The sequence below is a fragment of the Pyrgilauda ruficollis genome, unplaced genomic scaffold, assembly GCF_017590135.1.
Source record: "Pyrgilauda ruficollis isolate IOZ18807 unplaced genomic scaffold, ASM1759013v1 scaffold57, whole genome shotgun sequence".
NCBI classification, from domain to species: domain Eukaryota; kingdom Metazoa; phylum Chordata; class Aves; order Passeriformes; family Passeridae; genus Pyrgilauda; species Pyrgilauda ruficollis.
In genome coordinates, this window is record NW_024527377.1 from 919,475 (window position 1) to 935,030 (window position 15,556).

General features: G+C 44.6%; 1 protein-coding gene across 2 annotated transcripts in view; it reads right to left on the bottom strand.

Annotated features, from left to right (window-relative positions):
* FSTL4 (follistatin like 4) overlaps positions 1 to 8,460 on the bottom strand; it is a 204,392-nt gene extending 195,932 nt beyond the window's left edge. For both annotated transcript variants that reach the window (XM_041482057.1, XM_041482058.1), the window contains exon 1: positions 8,332 to 8,460. In XM_041482057.1, coding sequence (XP_041337991.1) covers positions 8,332 to 8,460 — 129 coding nt within the window. The remainder of the gene's footprint in view (positions 1 to 8,331) is intronic.
* Positions 8,461 to 15,556: the final 7,096 nt, after the last annotated feature.

Genomic DNA, 15,556 nt, shown 5'->3' on the forward strand with positions numbered 1-15,556 from the left:
GGTTATAAATGAGACTTATTTCATGGGCACCATTTAATGACTGCAAATTCCTTTAACTAAAAATCTAATTTTATCAGAGCATAAATCATCTGCTTTGAAGGGAAAAAACTGTTTTGGATTTTCCATTCCTTCTAAAAAGCTTCTTCATGTACCGCTTTAAATAGCATTTCATTAGTGCAATACAACAGTTTTATTTGTCAAAGTTCACTTTTAGCACCTATTTCCTACTTTTTAATGTTAGTCAATTGAGTACAGAATGAAAGGTCCTTCTGTTCTGTGTCTGAAGTGCCTAATCACTATGTGGAAATCAATGCAGTATGTTTGCTTCGGGATTGCCTTTCACCAGACATGTAGCTAAAGAAAAACTGCATCTCCAAAGGACCAGATTCATCAAGTATGACAGATATTTCTACCTGGATTAGGAGGGGTGAAAATCAAAATCAAATAGAGTTCAGTCCCTGCTGTCACACTGTTTCACTCCCCTGTAGCTGCAGCGTGTTGTACCAATGCCATTTGCTTTTATTTGTTGTACCAATACCATGTTGATCCTGATGCCATTTAACAACTGGTTTGCACAAAGCCCTTTTCTGCTCTTAGAAAAGGAATAAGAGCTAGTTTATGTTATATCTCCTAATTAATGATGAGTCATGGGTCCATGGATGAGCAGAGCAGTAGTGATAAATCAGATTTCATTCACAACAAACACAGAGCATTGGGAACTCCATTGTGCAGAGTTAAAACACAACAACACAGAGGGAAAACACAACATAAAACAGTGCTTGGTAGCCAGCATGGCACAAACAGGCTTTCCAGTGGTCATTAGCAATGTATGCAAGCAGCAAAACCACTTTGGGGCTGTTCTGTGTAGAATCACAGAATGGTTTGGGTTGGGAGGAGCAATAAAGCTCATCTTGCTCCAAACCCCCGGCTACAGGCAGGGACACCTTCCACTAGGTCTGTTCAACCTGGCCTTGAACACTTCCCAGGATGAATTCAGTATTAAGAGATTTTCACATGGCTGTGCATTTCCCATCCCTGTTTGTTACTGGCCTCCGATCCCAGCAGGGAATGATCCTGAGCATGGACCACCAATGCAGATACCAAAGAGATACCAACTGCCTCAAGCACAATAATCCATCAGGTAACCTAGCAATGGTTTCAGTCTCTTGCCCTTTAATACTGATTTAGATTCAGTAAAAAGGCACCCCTTTTTATAACCAAAATTTAATATAGGGGACTTGGCAAAAAAAACCCCAAAACTTACAAAAAAATAAATCAAAGAAAAAAAAACCCCACAACCAGCAGCAATAAACAATAAAGCAATTAATGCAGCAGAAGAAGAGAGGCAAAAGAACAGGTAACACTCCAAATCCACAAGTTCCCTGCATTGCTGGCCTTACCAGACCCTTTGTGGGAGACAAGGCAGTGCAAGCAGATAAATCAAACACAGTCCCTGCAGCTGGGCTCATGCTGGGTCTCACAATAAATCAGATGTTACCTCTGCACACTCCAGGTCTCCAGGGACCTGCTCTCAGGATCAGCCTAACTGCTGTACAATTTCTAAATATACAGTCCTAACTCATTTAGCAAATTAATAAAGAAGTGGCTGATCCTATTAATAGATTACCATGCCATGGATTTTTTTTCCTCCCTTCAGAGCCTTCTCCTCTTTATCTCCAGTGAGGGGTCATGCAAACAAGATAGATTTAGATTAGATATTAGGAATAAATTCCTCCCTGTGAGGGTGGGGAGGCCCTGGCACAGGGAGCCCAGAGAAGCTGTGGCTGCCCCATCCCTGGCAGTGTTTAAGATCAGGATGCAAGGGGCTTGGAGCAACCTGGGATAGTGAAAGGTGTCCCTGCCCATGGCAGGGGGGTAGAATTAGGTAAGTTTTGACCCAAGCCCAAATCATTCTATGAAATGACACTCAGTACAGGGTTGGTGGGACTCTGCATGGGGCCTGGAGTATCAGCACAGTACATGACTAATACACAGCTTAGTTTGACAATCAGGATTTTCTCCCTTTTTTTTTTTTTTGTTTTTTTGATCAGGCATGAGGAAAAAATAGCCCACATGCTACTGTTTGGAGAAAGCTTGCTATCAGTATGGACACTGGCAGTTCAGATTTGTACTGTCTGGTGTGAACACAGAGGAACTCTGATGTCTCACATCACACAGCATCATCTGCTCATCCATACGGTAACTAATTGAGATAATTACTGCAGCTCTGATTTTACTCACTATTAGTTCTGGACTCCAGATGAGAAACCCAGGTATAGCTCCATAAATTTCCACACTGTGATGGGGAAGCTCATGGGATGGCTGTTTTTAGAAATCCCGAATCTGTGGATATACTCTTTCTAAACTAAAAACCGAGAATTCCCCTGCTTGGTGGTCAAAAGTACTTCAAGTAAAACTGTATTCCTTTAAAAACTAATGCTACAACCTTTGTTTCAAAGGGAGAATATGCTACATTTGAGAAAAAATTGCTCAACATTTAGTCTTTTAAGGCTGAGTGGCTTCTGAACAGAATATCAGAAAGTTTAACCCTCTGTCATGTCATAACCAAGTTAAGATTGCCTTGATTCCTTTTATTTTTGCAACATGATTTACTCTGGTCTTATTCTCTTCTTCAGAATCATACCAGCATTTCCCCATCTCAGTACGATTTTTCACAGTTGCTCAACTGTGACATGAGAAAAACTTCCTGAAATTTGATTCCTGCAGTCAGTGAGTGCCACAGCTCAGCACAGAGCCAGGCACCACGAGCCCACATCCCTCTGCTCCCAGAGACAGCATCCAGGAGCCCAAAATCCAAGGTCATTAACATCCAAGGTACCACAAACTGCTCCGTGCAGCAGCAGGGGCCTGTTCTCTTGGCTGGAAGGTGACAGCCCCCAGGAAAGTGGGCAGTGCAGGACCACCATGAGCTATCACACACTGCATCCTACCACAAATTTAAAAAAACATAAAGGAAGCAGGATTTCCATTCAGTAAGGGACAGCAAACAAGGGCATTTCATCTTCAGATTGTGCTTTAGATGCATCTTGACAATCCCTGACACTCACTATTGAGCCATAACCACTCATGTAAACCAAAATCCTTCTAATTTTCTGCTGTTATTCAAGTATACAGTACCTGCCTTGTTCCAAATTTCATGTTTTCTAGTACTTCAAGTACAAGAGCATCCCATAAGATACATTTATTAAGCCCTGTGAGTACACAGAAGAAAGTGGAGGGTTGGAGATGCAGAGGAAGGACCTCAACACACCTAATATAAGTATTATCAAAACATTGCACAGCACCTTGAGCTGCAGATGCTTTGGTAACCAGCACTCAGAGCAAAAGCTTCTCATCTCCACAGGGATAAGATACCTGTTAAGATTTAGGATGCTCTACAAAAAAGCAATTACTGCTTGTTAGAGATACCACATAAATGCAGGTAACAAGGAGTGAATTATCACTACATACCAAAGTGATAGAAAAATAAACTTAAGTCTTGTCTCCCTGTACTTTTATTAATGCTTGAAGCAGCAGCAGGCTGTAGCACAGTACAGATTGAAACTCAAATCTGATTCTTTTCTTCCTTTCTCCAAACTGAAAAGCAGTAAGAACACTCAAATGGTAGACAATACATTACTATTATTAACAGTTAAAATAAATACCAGGATATTAGATCTCCAACTGTATACAAAACTTATACACTGTGCCTGTTTTATTCCAAGCTTATCCTCTGAAACTGTGTCTGTATTTGAATTGGAAGCAAAAAGCTTTTATCTAAAAAAGCATTTGCAATTTTTTACCTTGCTTCAGAAAAAATTCCCTTCCTAGTCTGTCAGATTAGGAAACATGACTTTGCTGGGGGAAGGAGCCCAAAATCATCCCTATGAATCCCTTTCTGCACAGAATAACCTAGTGTCATCTTCAGATGCAGCAGTAAGTGATGCAACATTTAAAAATCTGAATATAACTAGCAATTTCAGCAATAATTGATACTCTTAGACAAGCACAGTTGGGGCTTGTGAGTGGACTCTAGAAAAAGGCTTTATTCTGGGCATGAGGGCACTGAAGGGCTGGTCTGATCCAGCTGTTTGCCATACATTTATACCTGGAGACTTTGAGCAGTTCAGGTGCCATAGAACCACAGAATGGTTTGAATTCAAAGGGACCTTAAAGATCATTCAATTCCAACCCCCTGCCAGGGGCAGGAACACACTAGACCAGGTTGCACAGAGCCCCATCCAACCCGGCCTTGAACACTTCCAGGGATGGGACTCTACGCTCTCCTTCAAGTAACAATTAAAGAACAAAAAGAATGGATAGCCAACAGAGGCAATACCTGCCGAATGCCAGCAAGAAGAAGGTTATGGTGCCTTGAAAAACGAGCACATGGAGCATCACCTGTGAGCTCTGTGCAGAGGAGCTTCCCCAGGGACACAGCTCTTCTCCCCACAGGAGCGTGGGGGGCTGTGCACGGGTTCTTGAGACTTCTTCAGTAGGAGGATGGGTGGCAAAAATAGCGCGGCATGAAAGGCAAATTAAAGCAGTTAAGTATTTCTAGAAACCACAGAGCAGTTATGGTTCTGTAGCCCTAAACAAACCACAGAATGCCTGCCAGCCCTTACTGTCACTGCTCAGGAGCTTGGTGACATCCAAGTACTTAAAAATGCAGCACAAAACAACTCTCCATGTACCACAAAACAGAATTATTCTCCGCTTGCACACTATCAAGCTAGGACAACATTATTCCAGCTACCCACCAGCAGTGCCCCAGAAAACATAACACAGAATTTAAATTTCCAAAATGCAGCTCTGTGATGGTGCATTAGAGGAGCTCTGCTCCTGGAAGGGCTGATGAAGACCTGCAGCACTGCTCTGCTCATTTTAGGTTCACAAAAGGAGATCCAAGGTCTGCCCCAAGAACCTCAGCAAAACCAGCTTGGCTTCAGCATGCACAGCAAATCAGCCTCTCACAGAGAAAGCAGGGAATGGAAGAAGATGGCTGTTAAATTTCAGTATTTGATAAGATGCTTTGCAAAATACCCTAGGAGGCTGAAAAAAATCAGCCTGAGCCACTAGTGTGGATTACCTAGCAGAGACTGAGCACTGCTGGCTTTCCATCAGAACCTCCTGGCCAAGTTCTCCTCCAAACCCAAACTCCAGCATTATTTCAGATCCAGACTGTTTGTCTCTCTTCTGCTCATACTGGAAACTCTCTTCACTACCACTGGCAAGGACTCAGAAAGTTACATTTTTTGAAAATTCTATTCTAGAAGAAAGAGGTGATCCCAGACTACATCACCTGGTGTATCATGGACCACCCAAAGCCCTTCTGAGCCGGCACAGAGCTGCCCATGAATTATAGTCACCTCTAGAACACCCAACCTGAACATGCAATCAGACTTGCTGAAGGCAGAGGCAAAAACTTGTCCGAAAACAACAGCCCAGAGTAGTGAGCTCTATATATCTGATATTTCAGCATATATTCCACTGAATAGGATTTAATCTCATGATGGTTCAACCATGAGAAGCTTCACCCAAGTCCACATGCAATGCCCAGAAGCCTCAAGAGCTTTCCAGCAAGCCCTGGAACCAGCCTATGAGAGATTTCACACAACATAGCAGTAATCTCCAAAATTAATACAAACCAGGAATGTTGCAGCTTTCCAGTCAAACACTAATGCTGTCTTTTTTTTAAATTATGTTTTTTATTTTAGCTCTCTCATTGAAACTGGAATTTCATACTGCATATACATATTTATTAACTATTTTACTCAGGACTAAAAATATTCCAGAAAAGAAACCTCTTCTCAGGAGCACCCATAAACTTGAGGGGCGAAAGGCTGCACATCAAGAAAAACACACACCATTGTTATATTAGAGGGTTGGTTTCTGATCAGAAAGCCTTGTAGTCTTATTTTCTTTAATAAATTCAAAGCACAGCTGCAATAATTCTACCACACACCATGAAGAAATTGATTTAGCAATCTGAACATAAATTAAGCAATGTTTTTGATTCAGTAAACTTGTTCCTATGTAGATCAGAACAAAAATTAGTGAAGGTCAGTGACCCATACCCACGTATTTGCTTTGATGAGGTTCACAGGAATTTTCCATCAGAGCAGACTTCAAAATTATTTGACCTGTAAATTAACATTTTACTCATTTTTAAAGCAGTTTTAGTGACTTGCTAGGAGCATTTCTAGTTGTGATTCAATATTTTTTAAATGCATGTTAATGGATCTAGGTATTAATCAAACCATAAAATTTGGAACCTAACAAACTTCTCACGGATAAGGAGCTTCACATTGAACAAAGCCCTATAATGCTAGAAAATTATTTCAGGTGATTTATTATTAGAAAGGTATTATGGATAAATTATTTTCTGCAAGAGAAAGTAACTGCCGTTTGCTCTCAAAAGGTGATTATCTCAGATTCACTGACCTACCTGAAAGCTGTGCTCAGAGAATTCACATTAATTTTGCTGTTTGGTGCCACACTGCATGACCACTATTTCTTGTGGAAACAAGTTTTCTGTACAGATACAGAACTTTATAACTTACATTTCTTGACCCTACTTTAACTGCATTCTTTGTACACTCGTAATTTTAATATTCACACTTGTTAAATCCTGCGCAAACCTGAGCAAATACATTTTTAGCTGAGATCCTTCCACCTCAAGCAAGATCAAGTAATTGGTACAATAACATTATGGTCTTTAGAGAAAGATCAAATGAATTAGTGTCTTTCAAGTAATATAATAATTCTATGATTTATGTTAAAGTAAATTGAGTAATGAATTTAATTCCTCAGAGCAACTTTCTTAAAAATAATCAAAACTAATGTGCACTAGTAAAGAATGAGACTTTTTTAACTGCACAAGCATGCAAAATATTTAATAATTTTTAATAAAAAAAGCAAAATTTATCAGAGATTCTGCAAGAACAGGTTTAGCAAAGTGCCAGTGTACTACCTGAGCCTACACAGCAGCAAAATAACAGTGGAGGTGTGGAAGGGAGCTGTTCTTCACTTTTACAGAACAGAGGTTGGATACTTCAAGGACAAAATACACCTGAAACAGACCTCACAGCTGTAGAACACCCAATACCATTGAAATGACTTTTGAGCCCTGCTAAGCAGCAAAAAGCACTTTTTTAATTGCCTTAAACTGTAATGCAGATAACTGGGTATTTGTAGACAGAATGTGACTGAGAGAAATGGGATCCTCCAACTACAACCAAATCCTGAGGCTTAAACAGATCCAATTGCAACATGAATCCATCAAGGGCTTATCATTAGCCTGGCACTGACTGATGTGTCTGCCAGCACATAAGTGTTCAAGGCAATGGCAGCTAAAAAATAGCCAAGTGTCCTTTTCCTGTCCTGCACCATCTCTCACTTTCAGACATCTGAGCAATCGTTTAGGGAAATACATACAGGAACTAATTAAATAGCTAAAATTGTTTCAGCATTCATTCATCATTTACAGCTCAACAAAGTCACAGTTCTAGATTTTTGTGGCTTTATTCACACGTCTCAGCCTCAGACTTGTGAAAATCAGAGAGTACATCTGTGCCACAAGCAGTGCTGAGCTCTGGCTCAGAAATCCAGCGTCCTGCTGGGACAGCTGCTCCAACACTGCTGGGAGAGGGGCTGCTCCATCCACACCGCTGGGACAGCAGCCAACACTGTCACCTTCAGCACTGGCAACAGGCTCAGCTGCTTGTGCACTCCCTGAGCCCAGGAATGAGCACTAACCCGGCACTGCTGTCCTGCCCCAGCCCCAGCAGGATGGGCACTGGGGTGGAAGGAGATCACCACTCACTGCAGTCACTGTTGCCTGCTCCCTTTTCTACTCCTCTGTGCTTCAGAAAGGTATCACATTTGTAAGTCTGGAGGGAAACACTTTGGGCAGTAATTTTGCTGATTCTCTCAGAACCACCTATGGCTCAGCTTTCCTTCAAAAGAGCTTTTTTTAGGTTTCACCTGAATGTTTACTGACCCAAGTGAAGGGCCAGGACAGTTTGCTTGTTAAATTTAGCTTCACTGGTGTCAGCAGCCCCAGGACAGCACACTGTGAAGTCTTTGGGGCAAAGTCAGCATCTCCTCAACAGCCAGATGCACAATTTCACTTCCAGATGATGTCAATATACCAAATAAGCGTAAGAGTTTCTGCTTCACTGCTTTTCACTGACCTCCTTGGGAGGTGCTTAATACAAATATACATGGATAAGCCCACACTTGTCTTCCCTTTGCAATGTGGAGAGCCTGCCCAGAGCCCAAGAACAGAAACCAAGAGCTGTGGCTGCAGCAGCAGCAGGTGTACAGTACCTCTTGGTGCAACCTCCCCACATCCGAATACAGGCTCCTGCTCTGGTCCACATCCATCCATCCCCTTGTGACCAGTGGGAAAACCCCCAGCAGTACAAGAGAGCACCAAAAGCTCCTTGATGTCATCATTTCAAGTCTGTTAAAAAAAAAAAAAAAGAGAACAGTTATAGAACATGCATCTTACAACAAAACCCAGCTCAGGTTTGGTAGCACAGAGGCTTCAGCTGACAGTGTCCATCCACACAGTGCCTACAGAGCTCTGCAGTCTCCAGTGTACTGGCAATGAATTCCCATATTGAAGTAGTTTTACCCCAAAACTCTCTTCCTTGGGATGTGCTGTTCCCAGCCTGCTGGCACACAGCACCTGCAGAACCAGAGACCTGGAATTTCTCAACTACTGTGGCCAAAATCAAACCACATCAGAACATGATCTTGTGGTACTGCAGAAGCCAAAGGGTGAATTTTATCCCTTCTGCAGAGCCCCCAGCAGCACAGGGTCACTCACAGTCAGGGACTCACACCTGCATCCTCAGCAGATTTTCAGGAAAATGCCAGACACACGCCTTTGCTTCTCTGACCGCTGGAGGCTCCCAGCAATGTGACAGAAAATAACATCATTATTCCCCTCTGACTCAGAGGGGGACATTGCCTTGAGCAGATACAGCCACTGGCAACCCCCTTGGCTACGATCAGGTGTGGAGGGTGAGCCAGGGCTGACAGCTGACACCAGCACACAGGGACAGTCATGCATCCTCCCGATGAGGACACCTGCCCAGACGGTCACCAAACACACCTAAACCTGAAACACACAAAACAAATCCTGTGCTGAAGAGGGCTGGTGTGTTTCTCCAACCATGACAGAGGTGAGTCCTACCTGGGTCTGATTCCTGCACTCAAATTCCTCTGCCCCAAGCAGAGACATTTCCAATCCCTCCCACACTCACTCCACTCAAGAGCAGCACCATTTCCCTGGCAAAAGCCCACCACAGCCCCACATCTCCTCATCTGTAGGGGACTGGAGAGGTTCCCACTAAATCTGCATTCACTTTGAGCAGTGGTTCTGGTCTTGTGTGGTTTTTTAATTAATTTGGAAAGAACACCAATGCAGTTACCCAAAGTGGTGTCAGAAGGAACTCCTGTGTTCCACACACCACAACCCTGCACTGGTGCCCTGGAGGCTCAAACAGGAGCTGTGCTTCCTCCATAACAATAACAAAAGATTGTGTAGTTACTTTCTACAATTAAAAAACCAAAGGAATATTCAGGCCTGGAACCATTTCTGAGATGGCTGAGGAAGGCTAAAATGGACCCATTAATGAGGCATAATGACCCTTAATGAAGTGATGGCATTTCTAGAGGATGAGGGACAGGCTGCTGCCTGGCTTGAGCCATACACATCAACAAGGAGGGTTACCTGCTAATGGCAAAATTCAGCCAAGCTGAATTAACTCACCATGACATACTTTGTCTTGACAAGTCTCATTTTACAGTGTTTTCATGCCATGTATTTGCCACAGGTTATATCCAAGCCTTGGTGCATCACTCCTAATTTACACCAGCAGTGACAATCTTAGGTATTTTGTTTGCTCAAAGACACCCCATCACTAGATTGAGCACAGTATACAGCACCCACAGAGCTCAGGCAATGCCTTTTCTTGACACTAATGTAAACACACTGAATGAAGAGCATTCAGGACAAAATCAAAATTTATTAGTCTTTCTAAATTCCAATTATGAACCTCAGATGTAATGTTACTGGGGCTACAAATAAATATTTAATAAACCAAAGTCACTACATCAATAAAAGACAAGTACATGTTACTTTATGAATTGCTCTTGCACAGCAACATTGTTTCTCACAGCGTTTGGGTTGTTTTTTTTTTTCCCTTTAATAGAGGTATTTTGTGTGCTCAGTTGATTCCATCACAACAAATAACAGCAGTTCTAGAGACCTCTGAATCATATCCTGCTTGAAATTACAATCCTGGAGCAAAACAGGGAAATCACTAGTTTAATGTATATTTAGTAAACAACTGACAGAAAGCACGAAGGTATTTGGATTAGGATCTGTAACACTGACGAAACTGAAAGGGCAGACTACCTGATAGAAACTCTGGTTGCTTTATAAACAGAATTTCTAGAACATCTTTAGTCAGTTTAGAAATTGCTTATTTTTATTGCATGCTGACAGCACACTAATTGCTCTCAGTCACAGTAAGAGGAGGACACATTAATACACATTATATATCTTAATAGCCTCAATCAAGCAACAAATATGCACCATAAATATCAACTGAGAGCTTACTCTGGAGTCACACAGCATTTTCTTGCCACCTGGCATCCTAAACCAGAGCTCAGCACCCTGAGCCTTACCCTGAGCTAAAGGGAAGGCTCCTTGCAGAGCCTGGTCTGCAGCTACACCATACAATACAGCTACCAGACTGCAGGTTCAAAGTGCCCTGAAGTCAACAAAAAAACTCAAATCGATTGAATAGATCCAGACCACCACTGTAAGCTCAGGCAAGTTTTACTATCCATTTCCTTTCCTTGCTTGAGGGAGGGACAGATTTGCTGGATTTGAGCTTTTATGGAGATCACTGTCCAGAGAAATCAAAGCTTGCATATGGAAATATCTGCATAAAACAAGCAGTTATACTCAAAAGAAAGAATAAATATTGGCCCTTGTGATAAAGAATACATTATGCAAAGCCAAAAAGTTTACCTGAAGGTTGTGGTTTCCTCCTCTGAGCTGGAGCAGCCTTCCAGCTTTCCTTGCAGCTGGCACTGCTCTAGCAGGAATGACAGCACAAGTACAGCAGCACCAGGCTGTGCACTGTCATCTGAAGCAGCTCAGACACGATGGCAACAGCAAAACACCCATCCCAAGGCCGGGGGGTCTGGGCAGGTACCAACACACAGGGAGAGCCTCGAATTTAAAGCAAATGGCTGCAATGTCTCCAGTGGAAGAACAGCAAGCAGATGCCAGCCAAAGACAAGCACAGGTTTTAGGGTACAGGCTTGGGAGCTACTCAAGCAAAAAGGGTCACCTTGAAAAACAACAGGGACTAAGCATCTTGGCCTTTTGAGTGGAGAACAGCACAAACTGTTTAAAGCATTTCTGTGACAGGCAACAACCAGATCCTGCAGTGATCCCACAACTTTCTCCTCCGCAACACAAAAGCATTATGAATTCAATTACGGTGACCACAATGAGATTAAAAAATTTGCCAAAAGCAGTTATTGGTTTTGTTTCAGGGCTACTTAAACTGCAGCTTATTTGAGAAATTACTGGTTTGCAATAGATTTCAATAATTTCCAACAAGCTTCACATCAGAAAGAGGCTGAACTTAATTACCTGAAGTTCTGACTGTTGCTATAGCAAAAAGAAAGCATTTGGACATAACTATTACCTCTATTCAAACTGACGCTATTAAAACCAGATAAGAATCTGGTCCTCAGTTCCTGCCATCAACCTTTCCAATTGCTCCAGCCTTATCTAAACAGCGTTTCCATTGCTGGCAAAATAATTTCGACATCCATAATTTCTTGTTAAGTGCTACAGAACTAGGCTACAAAATTAAGCAAAAAAGCCAATGGTTTTGGCAAGACATAATGAAATTGAATAATTATTCGGTCAGCTGTCCACAGTTAAATACTTAAAGTTTGGGTACATTAAGAACTCATTGGAATCAGCTTTGACGTTTAAGTACAAATCAGACTTTTCATTTGGGCAAAAGCTACTTTAAAATATTTCATTTGATTAAGTTTCACTTATTATATTTGATTAGATTTCATTTCATTGAAATTCTCCAAGACACTTCAATACTCCGGAATAAATCTGGGGAGCATCATTCCAACAAGGATGCAGGACTACCAAGAAACTCCTGAACCTCGCAGAGATTTCGCCTTAGTTTTCAAAGCTGGCCCCACGACCCGTCTCAAAACAGCTTTTCTCCGAGGTGACGGCCGGAGAAGTCCCAGGGCATCCCTTCCTGGGCAGCGGGCGGGCAGCACGGCCGGTACCGGGTACCGCTCGCCGCGCTCGGGCCGGCCAGCCCGGCCGCCACCGCCGGCCCCCGGCGCCACCCAGCGGCCACGCCGGGAATGCCGGCCCCACGCGCGACCGCCCGGACCCGCGCCCACCGACGGGCCCCGCCGGGCGAGCACTGCGGCACCGCGGCCCAGGGGCGGCACCGCGCCCGCCTCATCCCACCCCGCGGGCGGCACGTCCACGGTGCCACACGCGAGGTACGGGAGAGGAGGTCCCCGCTCGCAGCCCGTCGCGCCCCGCTCCGGCGCCTCCCGGCCCCGCGGCGGGCACACACCTGTTACCGCGGCCGGCCCGCGGCGTGAGCGCTCCGCGGGGCGCGGCGGCACCGAGAGAGCGCCCGGCGCGCCCGCGGAGCGGACAGCGCAGGGAAGCCGCGCGGTTCCGCGGGCGGCGATGGGGACGCAGCGGGACGCAGCGGAACCCGCGGGCGCTCCGGCCGCACTCACCTGGGGAGGAGCCGGGGCCGCTCGGGCCGGGCCGGGGCGGAGCGCGGCGGGGCCGGTGCGGGCAGTGCGCGGCGCGGGCCGGGCCGGCCCTATTTCTGCTCTCCGGGCCGGAGCCGCCTGACGTCAGCGCCGCATTTGCATATTCCGCCCAATCCCGGCACCTGTGCGGGCGGCGGGACCGCCCCGGGGTGGGGGACGGACACCGGCTGCGAGCATCCCGGCGCCGGGCCGGGAGCGCGGGGCCGTCGGGGGTCGGGAGCACCGGGGATGCTCGTGGGGCCGGTGGTACCTCGGGGTGCGGCTGCTGAGCCGCCCCCGGCAGCTCCGTGCTGGGAGAGCTGCTGCCGGGCGATGCGCTGCCCGGAGCGGGACACGGGACCGCTGGCCCCTCGCCGTGTGGCCGTCAAACGGGGGAGACGTCGCGGGACACCGGATTGTGTGCGGTGGGACGCCGTGACTTGCCACAGCAGTCACTGCACGGCACTGGGCTGTTCTGGAGGTGTGCCTTCTATTCCCACATAACTATGTTTACAAAGAGAGGCAAACATTAAAATTCATTCACTCTCCTCTTCTTAGTCTCGTTTCCAAAAAAAAAAAAAAAAAAAAATCAATCAAGATAATAATTTCTTGTCTAGTTTTTAACAAGGATGTTTGTGTGAGTAGGAGGCATGGCAGGACCACAGAACCAGAACATGTGGGTATTTGTACCAAAGGCTGCGAGGAGGTTTAGGCAAAGGTGATGGAGCACTCAGAATTAGCAACAGGAGAGGAGCAGTCTAAAAGACCTGATAAAACATGCCAAATTTTGTGTTTCTTCCTGTAAAGAAACTTACAGCCTGCAGAATTAGTTTGGATTTGCTATTGGCTTCAGCGTGAAAAGGACAGGATCCCCCTGCCATGGGCTAGTAGACTTGGCTACTCTGGGAAGCTGGGTCTAAGTCCAGGAGAAAATGTGCTTAGTGAAAAATCATTCCACAAAATTCAGCACGAACTTGCAGAAGTGGCTCTTTCATTACTAAATTTGGAGGATCTTATTTTTTATTTTTCTATTTTCTCTGCAGGAAATAAGTGATCAGACTGGTTGGTTTTCTAGAACCTTTGTTTCTGGCCTGTTAAATCAAATACCAGTAAAATATTTTCAGTGTTTGCAAATAAATGGAGCTTTTTTCTCCCAAATCATGCACAGAGGCTCATAGGGATTTGTTATTTTGTGGTTTTCTTCTTTAGGACGATATGAAATTGCAGATTTAAGGTTTGGATTTTAAAAATAAATCACAAATGCCATTTTAAAAATGGAGTATCCACTGTGAATTGTGCCTGGGCAACATAAGAGAGATCTTTGCAGAGTGTCCTGGAAGAAATGAGTCTGTATTTCATAGGTGCCCTATAGGTTTAAGAGATCTGAAGTTTTAAAAAAATAACACTGAAATCTAATCAGTGACAAATACGATATCTCCAGTGAGATCTTTTTTTCTTTCCTGAGAGAAAAAAAAAATTGGAAATAATATCAGTGCAGACTATTCTTCCCCATTTCCTGAAGGGAAGGAAAAAAAGTCTCTCCACTTACCAGCAACATTTATTCTATGAAAATATGTCTGTGCTGTCAATTTGAAGTATTTACTAATCTCTCTGTATCTCTTCAAGTCAGACATAAATACAAGATGCATTAGTAGACATCTGAAGGATCTGCACAGCCTGTGTTTATTTATATCCACACATGCTGCAGGATACAGAGTTCCTTCCCCACCAGCAGCTTGCCTGGGTGATATTTGCCACCTCACTTCTGTAGCAGGAGGAGCATTTTGCTCATTTTACATCATCCGATGCAGTTTTCAATGCACAGGCTGGGGCTGCTGTGGTTCTTCAAGAGGCTGGCAGCCAAGGCAGGTGGGAGTGTGGTGTGGGCAGTGCCACCAGTCTGCCAGGACCCCCCGTGCCATCAGGGGCTGTGGGGTCCCTCCCTGGAGCTCTTGGGGCTCACCACCTCCTGCACCAGCAGTGCTGGCCCTGCTTTCCCACCTCTTGGTGAACCTCTAAATAAGCACCCTGAGCATCTCAATGGCTAAATAAGGAATAAATTTGCCCTGCACAGAGTTGGACAACTTGGCCCAACAAAGTAAAGTCTGCTCTTCCATCAGCTCTCAGGTGCTGAGGGTGTCCATGTTCCCAAGCCAGATGTCCCTTTCCCACCACTGACAGAAGTAGGTTCCTACAAGCATTTTTAGTGCCTTCTCTCACACATTTGGGTCCGGTGCATTTCTCTGGTATTCTGGTTCAAAACCTCTTGGTGTTTCCAACCTTTTGCAAGTCTTGTTTATAAAAAGCAGATGGAGGCACCCCTCATCACACCCTCAACTCTAGCTGCATACCCCACTGCTGCAAACACTTTCAGTCTGTCCTGAGACCTTTAACAGCCCCGTGGAAGGGTGTCTGCATCCCAAGAGGTGGTTTTGAACAGATGCTGTGGGAGCTTTTCAGGGACGGAGTCAGCTGTCTCCCTGCTCTGGTTCACCTACCTTTGTGAAGCTGAGCAAAGCAAAAAGCTTTCTTAGAGAACTGGAGAAATAAACTGAGCAGGCTGGCAATGAAAAGGTGATAAATTCCTCATCTTCAGGGCTGGATGAGTTTGAAGCAAAATAATCGTTGCTTTCTTTTGAACTGGGAATTGAAAAGACCAAAAAAACCCAATGATTGTAGTTAAAAAGAAGAGAAAAATGGATGGTTTTGA